Source organism: Osmerus eperlanus, chromosome 6, assembly GCF_963692335.1.
Source record: "Osmerus eperlanus chromosome 6, fOsmEpe2.1, whole genome shotgun sequence".
In the NCBI taxonomy this organism is placed as follows: Eukaryota; Metazoa; Chordata; class Actinopteri; order Osmeriformes; family Osmeridae; genus Osmerus; species Osmerus eperlanus.
The window spans coordinates 17,197,825-17,217,852 of NC_085023.1; the positions used below are offsets into that span (position 1 = coordinate 17,197,825).

At 47.2% G+C, this 20,028-nt stretch overlaps 2 protein-coding genes across 3 annotated transcripts; one reads left to right on the forward strand and one right to left on the reverse strand.

The window, feature by feature from the left end:
- Window positions 1-11,270: 11,270 nt before the first annotated feature.
- Window positions 11,271-17,633, reverse strand: phf10 (PHD finger protein 10). Of its 2 annotated transcripts, none has more exons than XM_062464044.1 (12): window positions 17,327-17,633; window positions 16,720-16,826; window positions 16,386-16,516; window positions 16,209-16,292; window positions 15,956-16,098; window positions 15,434-15,583; window positions 15,237-15,346; window positions 14,820-14,970; window positions 14,571-14,714; window positions 12,371-12,479; window positions 12,046-12,234; window positions 11,271-11,578 (listed from the first exon to the last, which is right to left on the reverse strand). In XM_062464044.1, exons 1-12 carry the CDS (start codon window positions 17,393-17,395, stop codon window positions 11,481-11,483), a joined length of 1,485 nt encoding a protein of 494 aa, XP_062320028.1. In that variant the 5' UTR covers window positions 17,396-17,633; the 3' UTR covers window positions 11,271-11,480. The 2 variants fall into 2 exon arrangements, with proteins under 2 accessions (XP_062320028.1, XP_062320029.1); XM_062464045.1 differs by having other exon boundaries at window positions 15,974-16,098; window positions 17,327-17,630.
- Window positions 17,634-17,769: 136 nt separating this feature from the next.
- On the forward strand, window positions 17,770-19,937 carry psmb1 (proteasome 20S subunit beta 1). Its single transcript, XM_062464047.1, has 6 exons — window positions 17,770-17,937; window positions 18,312-18,419; window positions 18,658-18,739; window positions 18,939-19,068; window positions 19,269-19,375; window positions 19,627-19,937. Exons 1-6 carry the CDS (start codon window positions 17,837-17,839, stop codon window positions 19,810-19,812), a joined length of 714 nt encoding a protein of 237 aa, XP_062320031.1. The 5' UTR covers window positions 17,770-17,836; the 3' UTR covers window positions 19,813-19,937.
- The last annotated feature ends 91 nt before the right edge of the window (window positions 19,938-20,028 follow it).

Genomic DNA, 20,028 nt, shown 5'->3' on the forward strand with positions numbered 1-20,028 from the left:
ATGCTTCTCCCCCTGTCTCTCGATCTCCTCCCTCTCTCACAAAGCACACTGTAGGTGTTCAGTTTCCCCTTGAGGGATCCACTCTAGTGAACTTCATATTCTTTATACTTTTAACTGTTTATATGCATCTATGTACATAATGTTCCTATCCTGGTAGACAGAGACATTAGGTCTGATGGCCATAACCTCCACTGCATCGTGGGAACTGCTCACGGGACACAATGATTGGCTGACAAAAGCGCCGGGACACACAAAGGCCACCTTTCTGAGAAGCCATATCCTACTGCATGTTGGGAAAAAGCAGTAATGGCAGCAGATGTTGAGAGAGCGAGAGAAGAAGGGAGAAATTGTCAATAGAGGAAGAGTACGAGAGACAGAGAGAGTGAGGGAGAGAGAGAGAGTGAGGGAGGGAGAGAGAGAGAAAGCAGCAACAGATGCCTGGCTACTCATCTTCAGACTACCATGGCTGGACCATCCCACTCAGAGATGAAGAAGGGGAGTGCTGCATAGTCCTACACGCACAACAACATTCCCATACACGGTTTGATAGTCACACTGTCATGAATCAAAGTTAAAGCAGTAGTATAATCGCTCTTTTATAAAAGCAGGAAGGGGAATGGCACTCTGGTGTGATGTCAGAGTTGCTGAGATTTGTTTTCGGCAGACAGTCTGTCCTCAGTCTGTTTCATCCCAGGATCATTGTCCTGTGATGCAGATCTTCATCACTTTTGGTGTTGGTGTGTTCTTCTGGTCTTTGTAGCGAGCTAGCCAGGCTGTGACCACTCTCACAGACCATCTGCATGGTTCGCTGGTGACCAGAGGTCATCTCCGAGGACCCTAGGTGACCTGGAAAGTTCAGAGGTCACGAAACCTTGCTCTGAGACTGCAGGGATCGTCACGGTTCCAGCAGAGTCATAAACACCCCAACTAGCAGACCAATCCATTACGTGTTGGGAGACATGAACTGATGAGCTCCCGGGTTGCCAGGTTTGTGTGTGAGAGGAATAGAGGGACACTGTCTAGTCATGCGTGTATATGGAAATGTATGTAGGAAGTGTATGTGAGGGAGGGGTGTGTTTGTGTGTATGAGGGTGTGTGTGGGTTGTGTGTCGGATGCATGTGTTAATTTGTGCGTGGGTGGATGATGGTGGGGTGTGTGTTTTTGTATTTGGGGGTTGAGGGGAATAGGGTGTGTGTGAGGGGTGGGTTGGGTGTTTGTATGGTGTGTATGCGGGGTGTGTCAATGTGCGTGTCAGATGTGTGTGTGGGAATGGACCCAGGATCTGACGTCTGATTAATGTCCGCTGGCTTTCAATGCCCCCTACTTCTCTTCACATGATAATCATTTCCAATGGCAGATGGGCAAAGTTGAGGTTTAGCCCCCACCTCCAACAATGACTGGGGATCCCCCCACCCCACCGGGGAACAAAGAGTGCAGTATCCCATGTCCTCCACCGGCCTTTAGCTCCAGGGCTAATTACTGCTGGGAACAACAGAGAGGGGTGAGGGGGGCGGGCCAGCAGAATGTCCCTGAGGAAGCCTCTCAGCACCACAGGCTCTTCATGTTGTCACACCACTTGTTAAATGAGTCTCTTCTCTTTCCCTTATGGACAGCTATATCATAGACCGTAATAATATAGAGGTTTGGATTCATCGAATGGAAAAAATGGGGAGGGAGCAGTGAATCACATCAAATAAGGAGAATTGGTTCAACGAAAACGATATTTATGGAGGTAGTTTAACGCAATGTCATACATCGTAAAACGGTTATTGTAGACCTTTGCCAGTCTTCCAACACAGCTGGCTTCTCAAAGTACGAGTGTCACAGAGTAAAGCAGATTCTCAAACATTCTCTAAAAGAAGACAAGAGGAGTCCACAAGTGGGGTGAGGATGTAAGGCATGGTGTCTTCACATCAGCAGCAGTGGGAGTGCCCTGTCGTGTCTGTCTACATGGGAGTGTGTCCGAGAGGCCCGTGCTGATGTCTGGTTCTACACGCCAGACTGATGATGCCTTCAGACAAGGGGCTGCAGAGTCATGGAGGAGGAAGTCTGCATGCATATGTGTGTTTATGTATATGTGTCTGCATCAGTGATGAGCAACCCCTTTCTATCCCTCCTCCCCCCTTCCCTTCTGTGTGTGTTTGTGTGTGTAGGACTGAGAGCACGGGTTTTTCATTTCCTCTCATCTCATTCTCCCCTCCCCTCCCCTCCCCTCCCCTCAGCTCTTCGCTCCTCCAGAGGACAGATGGCGAGCTACGCCCATTAATACTCTGAGCGGCATTTCTCTGCCTGTGCCCTGGTAACTGCCGGCCTCCTGTGCTGGCATGTTCTCAGGCCTCCTCTGCTAGTCGGCATGCCAGCACCCAGCTCGGCCCGGCCCAGCCCGGCCCAGCCCAGCCCTGCCCTGCCTGGCCTACTGTTGCCCCATATGTAAATGACCAGACACAGAGAGCCTGGCTGCCCGCCTTCATCTGAATATGAATAGAGAGGAGTTTAGGGGTTGGGGGAGGGATAGAGGAGAGGGAGAGCGAGAAAGACACCCCCTCCAATCCCCCACACCCCTCGCTGCCCCGACAGACTTCATTATAAAAACAAAACTCAGACGAGACACAGTCAAACTGACTAAAACAATGAGATATGCCCTATTGTCTACCATCGCTCTCTCTGTCATGTTTAGCATAACCGTAACAATAATATATGTTACTTTCGGTTGTATGCAGCTGTTTACTTGTGAAGGATTCATAGTTTGTGGCCGGTCTTGTATCTCTGAATATTTTAAATATTTCTGTAGGCTGAGCTAAAAACTGTTTTTATGACTGTCAGCAGAAACATATTACAGTGACAGACAGGGGGATACCAAGAGAGAATGTAGGAATTTAGAGTTAAGCATCAATACAGACATATTTAGAGACAGATAATGCTGTTGATGTCCAAATAGATATGGAAAGGCACAGCTTTAGACATAGATTAACATTTAGACTTTGTTGGGCTTTTATTGAGGTGATTTTATTGAAGCAAGTTTAACGGAGATCATCCATTGGGTGATGCTGTAAAGGGATGTTGGACTCAACATTGAGGAAACCTAGTGATGTAATCTGACATTTTCCTCTGAAGGTCAACAGTTCATTAGTCTGACTAGATTCTGACTAAATATTTGTTCTTCTTTTCTTTTGCACCAAAACTGCTTTAGCTTTGGAAAATCCATTGGAATCCATGCAACCTCTGATGGAATTGACAATGTGGTTCAAACTGTAGAGGTTCACACACACTAACACACACACACACACGCACACACACAACCCTGCAACTAGGGTGGTGGAGTCAGTCTTTAAGGCAAACAGTGAGGCTTCCTCTGGGGGGGAAGGGGGGAGGGTACAAAGAGGCTGCTGATTAAGAATGTGCAGTGGGGATGTGTGTGTGTGGGGGGGGTGGGGGTTGAGAAGAGAGGAAGAGGTGGGTGGATGTGTGTTTGTGTGTGTGTTTGGGGGGTCTGTGAAATAGGTGGAATAGAGAGGGATAAGGTTTGTGTGTGTGTTTGAGGAGGGGGGTTGGGGGGGGTCGTAAGCTAGCAGGAAGAGGAAACAGCCCTGATTTCCTCCCAGGAGCCCCTGCTCTGAGGAGAGCAAAACAAGAGGACTGGGAGGACTTTAGGCTTGGCACAAATGTCCCTCAGGAACTTTTTGTATCCACTGAGACACACTGGCACAGGAAAGTGAGACAGAGAGTGTGAGAAAGAAGGAGAGAAAACTAGAGAGAGAGAGAGAGAGAGACAGAGACAGAGAGAGAGAGAGAGAGAGAAAGAAAGAAAGAAAGAGAGAAAGAAAGAAGGAAAGATTCATACGGCCCCAACCTCCTCTCCCACTAACTTCCTCCTACCATCCCCTGGCTCAGCTCTCGCCTGTCCCCTTCTTCTTCCCCCTCCTCCCCTGGCCCTGGTGTTGGCATGTGCACCAGTGGAGCCTGCTGCTGGCTGTCAGTTGAGATGAGTGTTAGTAGAGATCTGGGCCGGGCCAGTTCTGCCTAATGATCCAGGGGCCCAGCTAGGTCCGGTCGTGCCGCGGGCCACCGTGTTGCAGCCGGTGGGTTCAGCGGGCCGGAGCCACGGGTGGTCGTTAGCCAGGTTCTAATCTGGGCGGAGGTCAGGGGTCAGTGGGGCGGGCAGCAGGCCTGCTGACAGGGCCACCGTTCACCGGGGTACTAATGAGCACGTTCCGCCAAGCCAACGGAACGCTGGCAGACGGATTACGCCGCCTGGTTTGTTGACTGGAGTCAGTAACAGACGGCGGACTGGGACTGTCCCCACCGTGGGCCCGGGTACAGGCCTGACATGGACAGCCAGTCCGAAATTTTTGCTTTGTCACATGCCGTTCTTGAACACACGCCAACCCGGCGCAGCAATGGCCACAGAGAGAAAGAATCTCTGGACCTGGCTTCCTGCTCCGTTAAAGCAGGGCTCCCTGTACTGTGTTTGTGTGTTTCCATGTGCACATATGGCTTTTTGTGTGCATGTTTGTCTGTGTTCTATTGCTGCTTTGGGTGGCTTTGTCCATGTACAATACTTACAGAGGATGCCATAGATGTTACTTCGCCTGAGATCTGGGAGGTCTGGCAGTACTTTTACACAGGAAGTCCATCAGAAGTGAAAGGAAGTCCTTGCCAGGACCCACCCTCCCTTCACCGCCCAGGGAAGAGGAAAGAGAGATGCTAGTGTAAACATCAGCGGGAGCAGACCAGTCTACCTACAACAGAGTAGAGAACTCAAACTCTCTCATTAGACAAAGACAACATTCTGACGGGCCTCCAGGTCAGAATGGATCAGCAACACCTCTGCTTTTCCAACCCGTAACATCTTGACACATAATGACTCTCATTATGTCTCGCTTGTATCTTAGATCCTAGGCTCTGTCAGTCCCAGAGTCACACCAAAAACCTTTTTGAAAAAGGGAAGTGAAATCACAATCAGATTTTCAGTTAACAGCGGTGAACGATCTAACAATAAATCACTCTCAAATTGTTCTATTCTTAACAAACATGATTCCCCAAACTTCAGGTGTGTTGGTCTCGTAAAAATAAGTCAAATTGGACTTGACATGGGAGGACTGTCAGTTATAAAACAGGCATGAAAGAGGAACACCTCTGTCTAGCAGCTGCTAAATGGCTGGCCTACTATCATCACACCTGCCGCTGAGAAGACAATGATCGCTAGACAACGTGGCATAATACTGCTCACACAATCACATTAGCCCACATACTCGCACATACACACACATACACAGACTGTAACCAAGGACGGACAAGTAGACCATTGTCTGCTAAAAAAGACCCAACCGTCAACTGAGTTCAGCCCAGGCAGCCATCCAGCCAGAGTTCACCTAGGGTGGGTGGGGGGGGTCAAAGGCCTTTTGGGTTGCCATGGCCTTCTGGAACCAGACTGGTGCCGTGTGGGATGTTAGAGGGGTGTTGATGGTCTAGTATGTGGCATGTGTGTGTCCCTGTACAGCTTTGACATGTAGCAGAGGAACTTCCCTGCTGTCTGATAGTATGTGCAGTTCCACGTCTCCCTCACATACCAGGCACCAGGACAGACCTCTGAAGCCTGAAGACAGGACTGTACTGCTGCTGGAAGACGGCTGGCTGGTGAGCTGGCTGGCTGGTGGGCTGGCTGGCTGGTGGGTTGGCTGGTGAGCTGGCTGGTGAGCTGGCTGGCTGGTGAGCTGGCTGGCTGGTGGGTTGGCTGGTGAGCTGGCTGGTGAGCTGGCTGGCTGGTGAGCTGGCTGGCTGGTGGGTTGGCTGGTGAGCTGGCTGGTGAGCTGGCTGGTGAGCTGGCTGGTGAGCTGGCTGGCTGGTGAGCTGGCTGGCTGGTGAGCTGGCTGGCTGGTGGGTTGGCTGGTGAGCTGGCTGGTGAGCTGGCTGGTGAGCTGGCTGGTGAGCTGGCTGGTGAGCTGGCTGGCTGGTGAGCTGGCTGGCTGGTGGGCTGGCTGGTGAGCTTGCTGGCTGGTGGGCTGGATTGCGGTGGGGACTCCTCAGAAACTGTTTCTCCTCTGTCATCGCAATAAAGAGAGAAAGTGAGAGATGGCCTAGACTATGTAAAGGCATCTCAGATGCAAAGACGTTTTTATGAATTGTTGTAGAGCTGCAGTGTAAGAAGAAGGAACACATTTGGAGGAGGGCCAGTGAAAGTATTTAACTCCGCTCCTGCCCCAGTTTCCTTTGCTGCTGGGCCTGACCTGTGTGTGTGAGTGTGTGTGTTTATGTGTGTGCGAAAGGATAAGGCCCTCTTGCCAATATTTACTGAGTGAGTCAGGAAGTCCAGTACAGAGTCATTATCATTAATCTGTCTAACAAGTCGCCTGACAACAATACAGAGAGAGAAAGAGGCTGGAGCAGAGGAAAATGACCCTCATCTGGGTCCAGCCAACACACACCGAACTCCACTCCTCACGTCAGAAATCCAAACACAACTTACCAGATGCCTGCACTAATCTCCCAAAAATGCTGTATCCCTTATTTTCCATCCAAATAAGGGAATAAACAAGCTAGAGTGTAATTATGCAATCAAGTGGCTAAGGAGCCAACAGTTTGGTGGTCAAGCAGACAGGTAGACAGAGTCTGGACAGACTGGCAAGCAAGCAAGCAAGCTTGCAGGCAGACAGGCAGTCAGACAGACAGACAGACAGACAGACAGACAGACAGAAGGGTGTGGCCACAGTAGAAGCCCGACAGTTTCCTTAGAAACAGTGCCCATTTCCTGTACAGCGAGTTGAGTGGGGGGCCTTCCTAGCTCCCTCCGTCTCCCTCCTTCCATATCCTGAGCCCACCCTTCCCTGACAGCCCAAGCACCGCTTCACAGCTTAACTGTTTCACTACTGTCAGAGGAAGCACAGAGGAAACACAGAGGAAACCACCTCCAACTCACTGGAGGGCCGTGCAACCTGTATTACACCGCACAACTCGTAAAAACCCACTGACAACCGTATAGTACACTGGGGTTTCATTTGGCTTGAAAGATGACACTTTTACTGTCACAACTGTCAACATTTAGTACATTTCTGTCAGGCTTTTTTTCTGGAAGATTAGAGTATTGGTTCATCTGGTTGAAGACGATGCTGGATGAGCAGAGGGGATCTGTGTATGTGTGTGTGTGTGTGTGTGTTCGTGTGTGTCAGAATGTGGCCTGATCAGAGTAGTGGGAACCCTGACTGGGGGAGTTTGGGCCACACGCTGTCCAAGGGAGTAGGCTCGCTGGCGGTGGCTCTATGAAGTGGAGAGCTTAATGAAGTGGAGGAACGAGGGAGCGAGGGGACGGAGGGGACGGTCCTGCTTGGACAGATGGCCCTTTGTAACTCCTGACACCTGCCAGCTGCTCTGGCCGCTACACCACAGAGCAGGAGGGAGGGAGGACAGAGGGAGGGAGGGGTCTAAGAGAACAAGCAAGAGAGAGCAGTACTATTAGAGACACACAGGGGGAGAGCAGAGAGCAGGGGTATTAGTGTAGGGGTATGGAGACAGATGGGGGGGAAGGGGGGGGGGGGTTGGGGCTATGAGAAAGCAAGGACAGGGAGGGGGGAAGAGACCCAGTTCAGCCTGGCCTGGCCTCTAAGCTGCCAACAGTGGCTGTGTTTGACCTCTGACCTGTGGTGTCAGACAGAGCCACGGGTTGTACTCTATCCCAACAGCGGGTCTGCCCCCCTGACCACCACACCCCTCCTCCGTGGCCGTGCCCCCCTGGCACACAGGGACCGCCCCCTTCAGCCGTTCAATTGATGACAAACCATCTATGACTAACTCTCATAGAGGACGTGATCACTGGCTTTGTCAATCACATCTACAGCATAATACAATTCAGTACAACATGGCCTGAGGCCTTTCTTGGAGAGAGGCAGATTCTATACAGGCCTTTTTATCTGCGTGAAATAAAATGTAGTTGTTGTTGTTTGTGTGTTTTCTTGTTTGTTTGTTTGTTTGTTTGTTCACATGCCACTCCAATGTTTCTGTCCCTGCTGAGATACATGTTTCTCTACTAGGTCTCTCGACATTCCACAGACTCCCCTGAGAAAACACTCTCACTCTCCATCCAACTGGGAGTTCATCTAACCATTTGCCTGGAGGGGACCGGAGAGATCTATCCATGAATCTAGCTTCCTCTTGTAGTTGGCGAGTTTTGGAGGTGTGTAAGTGTGGATGTTCAAATTTGAGTAAGTGTGTGTGATTCTGTACGCCTCACGTAAGACTGTTAAACAGTGTGTGTGTGTGCGTAAGATGAGCTCCAGCTGTGGCTGTAAGCCTTCCTGCAGCTGTACCAGACACCTGTGGCTGTTTGTCCATGCCCACCATCCTCCTGTCTTCAGCAGAGATTTAAGGTAAGCCACCAATTGGCCTGGCCTGGCCTGGCCTGTCTCTCCTCCTCCTACTCATTTGGTGACGGGGGGGAACAGAACAGTAGCACACAGGAGTAACTTCAAATCCTTGTCGGGAAAATGTTTTTGTAAGCCACATACAGTATAAGAAAACATTGAGTTAAATCATCTACTAGACATAATCCAATAATCTACTCGCACATAATCTACTAGTCGTACTCGACATAGAAAGTCTTAGTTGATACACAGCAGGTCTTACTGCACAATAATAAGTAGGTTGTCTAATGATCTTTATGATCATGGCCACAGCGGACCAACCCAGCAGTCCCCCCCAACCATCACTTCCCTCAGGCCTCCCTGAGAATGACCGCAGACACACACTGGGCGTTTCTGGTGACAGCTGGTTGGCTGGCTGTACATCCCATCATCCTCTGCTCTCCCTGGGCCAGGAGTCAATGAGTGATCCTGGGGGTCAAAGATCACGCTCTCTTTCCCAGGAGTCCACCCTGCCAGAACAGCATTCCCTTAGAACAGGAAGGGAGGGCATTGTCCATATGTTGTCTTCACTCACAGAAAGAGAGTGAGGCAGGATCCTACACAAACACACACACACACACACACACACACACAGAGGATCCCGGCTCAGCAGCAGTTCAGTGACAAAGCCGGCCCCCTGTTTGGAACAGGACTGTGAAACTGAGGAAGAAGATGTCAAATGAAGACTGGCCCACCCCCAACACTCACTCATTCCTTTTGTTTTTCTCTTTTCACTCTGTGTCTTGATACCCTGGCACAATTTGATTCAATTCAAAACTTCCTGTCTGAATTTCTACATCTAAGTGTCCCACTCATCCTTCCCTCCATAGAAGCTAAGTAGCCCTCTGACCTACAGCAGTCTCCAGCTTCTTGTCCAGCTGCATAGCCACTAGTGGTGCTTAAACACACACGCAGAAGCAGATCAGGATCATGTGGCGAGCTTGTTGGTGGCTACAGACTGCAGCTGTACACATACACACACATTTCAGGCCAGTGTGCAGCCGGAGGACAGCTGCATCCAGCTGTTGGTCCAAGCTACACTGGCAGACTGGGGAACCTCTGTGTGAGGGTCTTAGATGGTCCTAACGGTTCCATACACACTAACACCATCATAGAAGTATGTCCACCCACACCTGTCACACAACACAAGGTCCATGGGTGATGTAAATAATAGACAGAAGGAGGAGGAGGAGGAGGGGGGGGGAGACAGACACTGTCCACAAACCCCCTACTTTTTGTAGTGGTCCAGGACTATATTTTCTGCTGTACTCCCTTCTCTGACACCTCCCTATTAGGTGCTCCATTCCTGCCTGATGAGGTGTGACAGCATTGTCAGCTTGGTTTAGCCAACTTTCTACTCTCCACAGCTCTGGAATCTCCATCTCTCTCACAGTTAAAGGTTTGACAAGTAACAAGGAAGGTTACTGGGGTTTTGGTGTAAATTTATGTGAGGATTTATACTTTTTGGCTTCTGCTGTATGTTGTGCCTTTCTTGCATCAGTGTGAGTCACTATGACCCTGATGCTCTCCCTCAGATTAGCTGGTTTTCCTCCAATAACGTCCCTGCTTCATAACAGAACAACAAACTTTATCCACTGTTTGTTGTGATCCAGCAGGTTGTGAGTGCGTGCACCTTTGTAGAACAGGACAGGGGGGGAGGAGTTTCACAGAGTGTAAGAGGGTTTGAGATGTGTTTGTGTTATTGGGGGGGGGGGGGGGGGGGGACACAAGGCGACGGTTGGGGGATTGATTGGTACAGGAGACCAGTTAAGACCAGTTGAGACCAGTTTTTATGAGTCATAAAATCTTCAGATACATAAGTGTCAATACAACCGCTCTCACGTCAGCTTAAGTTTCTCTTTATTCGGATTTACAGCATTGTGCATAAACCCCTGGTCATAACCACTGAAAAAAACCTTTTCATGTGAGCGCTCCAACAGAATACAGATAATAAAGAAGGAAAGGAACACATTTTAACCTGGGAACATCACTCCTCTGCAGTGTACTGTGACCTTTGGAAACAGTCAATAATGACAAGACACATTAGGCCCTAGCAGCATTACTCTTTTCGAAACTGAAAGTTTGCCACTGAAAGGGAGTAGGCCTAAATGATGAAAACAAAGGGTTAGTCTGCTACGCATCCTCCTACATCCAATAAGTTGAGGCTGCTATTCCAGCAGCTCTTGGTGTCCCCCTAGTGGTTGAGATATATATATGCAAGAAAAAAGAAACTAAGAAAAGGAAAAAGAACCCCTCACTGTTTTCACCAGATAGCTAAGTGATGTGACTCATGTCTCGGAGGAACCTCCATCTCCAGCACTGTTTTTGAGGATGCAGACTACTCTCCAAGCTCCGGTTGGTTGACATGTTGACCAGCTTCTCCTAACACAAACACCATCTGGTAGGCAGAGCGCGCCGTGCCAGGGAAGCATTCACACCTGTATCGCTACGGCTCTGTCATCCCTCTATTGTCCCCCTGAACACACTCTGTCCTCTCAGATGACAGGGGACCCGGGAGCGTGGTTGGCTGCAACCTACTTAGTCGCGTGTTCATAAATGAATGTATGCATTGCATTAAGTGGACAAGTGTGTATGGGGCCGTCTGCAGCCCCTGAGTCGGGTCGCTGGCTGAAAGGACACCCTATGGCAGCTGCCGTCTGTCCTCTGAGAGACTTATTAAGCAGACTCACTCACCTGAACCAGGCAGCCGAGACAGCGCAGAGCACAACAGCATCTCGCCCCACCTGCCAGGTGACTCATTAGTACCACTTAAACCAATCAATAATAAATGTCACACACGTCACAGTTGTTGTTGAGTTGTGTTTCCCTCATTTAGAGTGTTCGTGTGGGCAAAGGAGAGCCATGAGGCAATGGGGTAAAACAACTGATTTTAATGACATAATGAGAACTTCAGTGGTATGATGTAAAAAAGATTAAGTGATCAGGAGCATTTACTGTATATACAGCACGATAACACAAGTTCATATTCCCGTAAAATAAAATAATATTAGACGTCATAAAAGCACCAAAAAACGACACTATAAATTCATTGAGGTTTGAGCAGTTGAGTTCCTGTGGCTCCATGTCTACTTGTGAGCAGACTTGGATTTCCGTGGCGTCTTGGGTCCTCGTTTCTTCTTAGGAGTTGAGAACCCTTTGTCACACACCTCACACACCCAGAGCCCTGAAGAAGGGAGACAAACACAAACTCAAATACGTTCCTTTATTTACTTTTGTATGAACCAAATGTCTCAGTTTACCCAAGAAAAAAAAAAAACTACCCCCCACCAAAAAAAAAAAACATGTCATTGTGGGCTTCTTGGAACTCACGGGAATCTAGAGGGCTGTTTGCATAACACCGTTTGATGTCCACGCTGCTCAAGTACCCTGACCTCAGTCTCAAACACACGCAGCTACACTGGGTGTGCAACACATCTAACAATAGCAGACCAAGGTGCTAAGCAGCAGTCTGGGACTGTTGTAGCAGCACAGCAGTCAGTACAAACCCAGGCTACCAATCTGGCATTTCTCACCCCCCCCCAAAAAAACACACAAGGAAAAAAGACCAGGCCCCCTGTCTCATGTCATCCACCCTAACACACCCTAACACAGAGGGACAGGTAGCATGTGTGCGTCTGTGTACATCCTCACCCAGTGGGATGGAGTCCACTCCGACACAGAAGGTGTGGAATCCTCGGTCACACTTGTCGCAGAACATCATCTCTTCCTCGTGGTGCGGCTGCTCACAAACGGTGCAGGTCTTGCACTCCATACACTGCCACGGGTACGTCTTGATCAGGCTCACCAGCTCCACACTCATGTCCAGACAGGATGGGTGGCCTGACACACACAACACACGTGACTCTCAGGTCATTCTGAGTCACCCTGTTTCACGATAGGAATAGGTACAAGCTAGCGCTGAGTGGGATTGGTGAGATCCTCAGTCTAAAGCTAGAGAAAAGAGAGTCCCACTTACCGCTGTTTTGACACTGTGAGCAGTGAATGAGTCCCTCTGGCTTGCCTCTCTTGTTGGACTCCTTACCCTTCTGGCAAATGCCACATATAGCATTGGCAATGACCTTAGGCTGCAAGGGTAGAACAATGCTATAAAAACCATGGCAACAAGGCCTTGTGCACCTGCTGACACAAGGCGTCTGGGCAGAGCACACATCTTAACCAACCTCAGGGAGGTACAGCTCGTCCCTTCAAAACCTTAGCTGTGTTTTAGTATGCAGCACAGTCTCAAAGATCTTTAACGCGTCTACACATCTAGCCTTTGCAAGATACAATTGTGTCCTCTTCATATAACTTCATGTACTCTGGACCTAAAATAATGATGGTTACAGTCAGGAGTCATCTCAACTTGAGACCGTAGAGGCAGAGGACCTTCAGACAGACAGCGTAGCAGCACAAGGTATGCAGGATCATGTTTATGCTACACAATTAAAACATCTGTCCAATCTATTGATTTGAAATCTTTATTTCAATGCTTAACTGTGTTCAAGTGTCTAAATACGGACATATCAAAGGTATTCCTAGAGAAAAGATCGGGTCTGGTAAGAGACAAAAAACGAAAAAGGACTAGGTTAGAAAGAGATACTAAACTCTTAAATAAAATTTGAAAATGTTGCACCCTGGAGAGACAAATAACTCAACAGAAGGACCAGGTGAGAGAGAGAAAGATAGAAAGATAGAGAAAGAGTGAGAGAAAGAGAGAAACATAGAAAGAGGGGATGGGAGAAAGTTATAGACATACACTTTTTAAGTAAAAAGTTAATAAAACACACTAGTCAAGTGAACAAAAACTAGAAGTTAAAATGTACACAATAACAAAGAGGGGAAGTAGGTGGAACAAGGAGACCTATTCTATAGGAAGAGTACTCACAGTGTCAGCTGCAAGTCATTGCACTCAAATCACATTTAACCAGAAACAGAAGATACAGAAGGCAGGAACATTCTCATCTGTGACGGATCAACATCAACTGAACCTGTAGCTTATATAAGCCCAGATAGACACAGGATTGCTATGTTTCTGATCAATTTGGAGGATGCATTGATCTTACTGTTTTTCCACTTGTCTGACAACATTGCATGTGCATTTCGTAAAGTTATATACCTCTTATAAATAACTAAAGTATGATAGGATATATTGTGTTTTTAGGTGTCCTGTATGCTTTTTGATAGTGTTACAAAGACTTCACCAGAATCCTCTCCAGTGGTCTGGCCAATAGGAGGGGAGGCGTGGGGAGTGTCGGTTAGATCATGTTGATCCGCTCTAGGCCTTTCTCCTTAAGTGTTTCTACTTCAAATCACAAAAGAACACTTTCAAAGCCAACTGAAATCATCAATAAATGAAAATGTGTGGACGGGTCTGTGGACGTCTACCTGGGTTTACCCAAGCTCAGAACACATTTGACAGTCTGGAAGGCTGCTATCAAACACCTGTCTGATATAACAACAGAATAACGAGGAACTGCATTAAAAGTATATATGCACAGATATACACTTAAACATACATACGGCAGATTAAAAACTCTCAAACACACTAGTGTTAACTGCATCTTTAGCTACTACTAGATAAAACACTTATGCTGTGTATATATTCTATATCATCACAAAAAGTCGTAACTTTGTTTTTTTTGTTGCTGTTTTTTAAAACAAGAAATCTAGCAGCCAAATATATCTGCTCGCTTGTCTAAGAACATCTGTTGACAAGTGGACAGAGAAGAGGTATATTAAGACATTCAAAAGAATAGGGTCAAATGTACAAATGGTCTTCAGGACAAAACCAAAAGTGCAGGGAGAGAGGAAAACCCCCAGGCTGAAAACATAACGACTCCAAAATTTCCTTATTGCTCATAGAGTCTGATATGAAAGACTTAAGTGTTGGAACAGTTAGGTTGAGGGGTGGACAGCAACACTTAAGAGGGGAGGACGTGGGCTCAATAGTACAGTGAGACTGCCATCTACTGGGCTGTGTGTGTGTGGCAGTGTATGTGTGTGTGTGTTGAGAGCCCGGGGGCCGGGGGTCGTGGGACAGAGCAAGGCGTCTCTGTCCAAAGTGCTGTAGTAGCTGTGGGGAGGGCTCGGTGGAGGGAGGAGAAGGGGGTGTCGGAAGAGGGAGGAGGGGGGTAGAAAAGTGCTGTTGAAGAGAGTCAGGGGCTTTTGTCCTCTACCTTGTACCCGAGGGTAGGTTTCTGTTGGCCGGGTCGCGGGGTGGCATCCTTGGCGGATGTGCCAGTTCTGTCCTTGGCTTTGCCCTTGGTCTGCCCTCTGCCGTCCTGGCTGTCCCCGTCGGACGTGTTTCCGGACGAGCTGTCCTGCAGACGCAACGCACAGGTTACAGGCCTCACCATGGCCGTGGCGTCCATACATACAGTGGAGGGTCAGGGGAGTTGGACCCGTGGTGTTCCCTCTGCTCTTACTGAGGAGGCCTTGGTCTTCTTGTCTCCTTCCTTGGCGTCCTCGGCATCGTCTGAGTCGCCGTCGCTGTCCAGGGCGGGCAGCTCGGGGTCCAGCGGGGGCTCGAAGAGGGCCGTGTTCAGGGGCAGGTAGCGCAGCTCGTTAGGGGAGTACCTGCATTCGGACACACGATTCATTTATCTTTGAATATGGCACACACATTAACACAACATATACTGTCATCCGAGTCAGGTTAGGAAGCTAATTTCATTGCATTCAAAAGGATAAACTTCGAAAATAATATTGGGCTGGGTTTTTTTAAATCTCATGTTAGAACAATAATATAGAAGGCAAGACCTTTCTCAACTTGTTATGGAGCCTATTCTGTATTCTGAATACTATAAATAGTAATGCCCTCATTTCTTTTTCTATGGCTGTACCTCTTGTAGTAGTCTTGGAACTGTCCAGGGATAAGGGCCACAGGGTAGGGGCCTGTCTTGGTCCTCTCTGGGGCCAGCACCTTGTACCTGCCCTGAGGTACCTGGATTATCTTGGGGAGGAGAAAGATGAGACGGATAATCAAATTTTGTGGACACAATCGTGAGAAACAAATGTGCACGTGTGAAAGTGTCCTTACGTGTGTCTGAAGGTCAAAGTAGGCTCTTCTCTCTTCCATCCTCTCCCTGTTGAAGTTGCTGTTGAACTCGGCAGCCTTTTTGGCAGCTTTTTTGATGTACTCTGGTACCTTACTGGCCTCCACTTTCTGAGGGTTTTGTTGCTGCATTTTCTAGAAGAGACAACAACACCAATACTCAGATGACTGAGCGGTTAGGGAATCGGGCTATTAATCAGAAGGTTGCTGGTTCGATTCCCGGCCGTGCAAAATGACGTTGTGTCCTTGGGCAAGGCACTTCACCCTACTTGCCTCGGGGGGAATATCCCTGTACTTACTGTAAGTCGCTCTGGATAAGAGCGTCTGCTAAATGACTACATGTAAATGTACTCACTACAGAGTTAGGAGAAACTGCCAATTAGAGTGTGAAGCTACAGTCAAAGAACTTGGTGTGAAAATAGTGAGGAATTGTCATCAACCTTTCCAGTTCATAAGAGGACCACACCAGGAGTAAAAATATATGATCACCGACTACTATTTACTTACAGTGGTGAGAGTACTTACGGAGTACTCTTTAGCTATCCTTTGTCGCTCTCTCTCCTGCAGAATGACTGAGTACTCAGCATGTTTGACAGGGTACTCCTTGATCATCAGATCGATTACCTCGTCACTCCTTAATGCTGTCAGACCTAGCCACACACACAGACCAGGTTTGGATGAGAGAGAAAAAAGCTCAACTGCTAACATTCTAACTCCATCTATGTGACCGAATGTACAACAGCTACAGACAGTTAATTACCCAGGGTGCATTGTGTCTCTGTGATGACGTTCAGTTCCCTCAGATAGAGCTTCTCTTTGTGGGACAGGTCCCTCCTTTCCAAGTCTACAAGAAAAATATGGTTTGTGCTGATTAGCTAGGAACAACATATCACACTACTTATAACAAAATGATTGATGGAGGAACGCTCCCTTCTACCTGGATATTTCCTCTTGAATGAGGTGACTCCCAGATATTCACTGACTTGTTCCTGTAACATGTAGTACTCCCCACTGTCATCTGCAGGCCACTTGTATTCTGTCAGGTTCTCTGCAGGGAAGTATGCGGATCTGATGTGGAAAACATGGAGGAGTGCAGTTAGTATTGTAGTGGGGAAAATATCTGAATGATATGTGGATGTGACGTTTTAGTGGAGATGAGAGATTCTAAAGATGGACCCCCGCTGGCAGATATGCTATTGCTTGCTTCTCACCTATTTTCAACCCGTGGTTACTTACAAAACATCTGAGAATTTCATTAAATATTGTGTTACCCTGGTTCCTGGCTAGAAGTGTCACAACTTCTGGAGCTGTCGCCTGATCCCATGCGCCGCCTTTTTGGAGCTTGACTCCCATCATTCGAGACCTCCTCTGCATCTTCCTGTGGAATAGTTCGGATGTATGATTTAAGTGGAAAGACATCTGTCTAGGCACTACTAGCTCGAATAGCACGCAGTAATCTCAAGCGAATTCCAAAACGGAGCTCAAAAAAGCTTTTCTTTGCTACGTTCGCTATCCTCTCTGTAGACATGTAAACAAAACAAACCACCGTGGCTAGCTAGGTTCTAGCTGACTTGCAGTCCTATGTGGTTAGTGCTAACAACAATCGCATGACGCTAGCTTAACTGTAAACATTTGCTAGCTTTCTAGCACTAGCTTTAGGTAGCCTAGTTAGCGCCCCGCGTAAACAGCTGCTGGTGCTTGTCTTGCTAGCAGCAGCAGCAGCAGCAGAAAGGCGGTTTGTGAATGAAACAAAGACAAAGTGGCACGGCTGCCTCTGTCAGCCGTGCCACTTAACAAATTAAATTACTTTTCATATAATTGAAAAAGACTTCCGAACAAGGTTTTCAACACTAACAAAACTAAACACAACAAATGTACCTTTACAGATTGAGCTCCTGGAGTTGCAGGGTTACTATCGCACGGTCTTGAGGAGAGTGCAGTAGCCATGTTTAGCTAGCTAGCTCTGCGGTAGACCGTCGGGGATCTTGAGGTACGCGTAATTTCTGAACTGAAGTACGCCGTGCATATGGCGGAGTTGAATATTTTCTGAGCCTATGAGCAGTCATTAAATTGGGAACCCGCCAGCTACAATGATTTGATGAAGTTTCATATATTACGTACAATCTACTCCCCTGCTCGCCTCTGTAACTATATTCCCGTAAGATTTAAATTGTGACAACAATTTTCACAGAGTAACACATTCCAGTGATCACAGTTCATGGGAAATGTACTCTATTTGCTTTATCCAGTCGCTAGGTGGCGATAATTAAAAGCAAGTGCTGGAGTGTTCAAGTAGTACTGTCTTTTTTTTGCGTCAAACGAAGAAGACCCGACCGCCATATTGCAGTGATACAGCGAGTTTCCTTTATCCAACAATCAAGAAGCAAAATGATGTCTACGCATATGTTGGGAGATAATGGGAAAATGAAAGAATATCACTACACTGGACCAGTAGAACATCGATTTTCGCCATATTCTTTTAATGGAGGGTAAATATAGTCCTCAGTTATGTCCCAATAGCTCTAGCTCGATGAAGTCCTGACTGGCTAGCTCTTCGTGATGATTACTGTTGCGGAGTTGCTAACCAGGCAAGACTGGAAGATAACTTTCCACTAGCTGAACATTTCTAAATAAAGTTATCTGATCATGTGATTAGGGTGTATGTGATTTTGAACATTTTAAGATCTAAATGTTGCCCAGTTGATGGTGACTTGTGTATCTGATTTGTCTAGTTTCGATTTCAACAATGACAAGCACTGTTTGCTAACTAGTAGTAGTAGCAGCTTCACTGTACATGGCCAGTAAAACAAACGTCCAATGTGGCTCATCTCAATTACAAATGTCCATAACTTCTGTTTTCCAGGACAGTTCTTGCTGTTGCCGGTGAGGACTTTGCTCTTGTGGCTTCCGATACTCGTTTAAGCGAAGGGTATTCAATCCACAGCCGTGACTCTCCAAAGTGTTACAAGTTGTAAGTGTTTATATTGATAAATTGAGTGAAGTCAGACTGAAATGAAGTATCAAGTTAAATCATGACTTGCACTGTCAGCGGGTTTAAAGGGTGAAACGAAAGAAATATGATAATAGGCACCTTAATCTTGACCATGTGGACAAATACAAGTTGTGAAGGAAATTTGGAGCATGTATAAGCACGTAACTATGCTCCATAACCTTTATTTTGTGAGTCATATTGTATTATCTTCTTACAGGACTGACACAACTGTCATTGGCTGCAGTGGTTTCCATGGTGATTGTCTAACTCTTACTAAAATCATTGATGCCAGACTAAAGGTAAGATCACCTGTCTTTTCAACTTGGTTTCAGTATCTCTATTCCTCACTGAAAAAGCATCTAGGTGTGCTCACATCTGCACCTATTTACACATAAAGTAATCTGCTCATAAGTCCATGTTGGTCAGTGAACACTTAGGAATATAGATGTTGGCAAATGGGAAGTTGATCACAAACAGCAAATGTGTTTTTCCTCTTAGATGTACAAACACTCCAACAACAAGACCATGACCAGTGGAGCCATCGCAGCAATGCTCTCCACCATCCTTTATGGCAGAAGATTCTTCCCTTACTATGTCTACAACATCATCGGTGGCCTGGATGAGCAGGGTACAGCTCTTGTTCTATTAAGCATATTTATACTTCAGTCATCAGTTTCATGTTAACAAGCCCAGACATTTTGCAGATCCCTTACTCCTAAGAGTGATTGAGGAATGTCAGCATATCATGAGTATTGCTCACCATCTCAAGGAATACTTTCACACTTAAGTCACGTGATCTGCTCCTGTTTGATTGACTATGTTGTATAGGTCGGGGAGCTGTCTACAGTTTTGACCCTGTGGGGTCATACCAGAGGGACACATACAAGGCTGGTGGCTCTGCCAGTGCCATGCTTCAGCCCCTGCTAGACAACCAGGTAAAATCTCAACATTGTCACACCATTCAATTTAGATCAGCACTTTTAAAGCCTACTTGCACCCAGACACCAGAAATGATGTGAAGATGAAAAGCTATTATTGAAATGCATTTACCAGGCTTTAGCTAGAAAGCACTTGGTCTACAGATGGAGACTCTGCATTTCACATCGGTCACATCAGACTAGATCTCTAATAACACTGTTTGGCCTGTTATTCCTATTCCTTACAAATCACATTGCTGTATCTGTAGATTGGCTTCAAGAACATGGAAAATGTACAGCACCTGCCTTTGAGCCAGGAAAAGGCTGTTCAGCTGGTCAAAGACGTGTTCATCTCTGCAGCAGAGAGAGATGTATACACCGGCGATGCCCTCAGGATCTGCATCATCACCAAGGAGGGCATTAAGGAGGAGACTGTCCCTCTGAGGAAGGACTGAGGGGCATTTAGCCTCCTCTTGCTTCTTTTTCCAAACCTTGTTTAGGGTCTGTTTCTGGAATTCTTGTTTTTGTCCTAACCCAGCTATTCTTTTATATTCTTAATAAAGAATCAAAAAAATGTTAAGTCAATGTATATTTGGAAATGATTTGTTTGTGCAACTTAACATTCTGTAAGTACGACAGATTTCTTTGCATATGGAGTGACGTGCCGTATC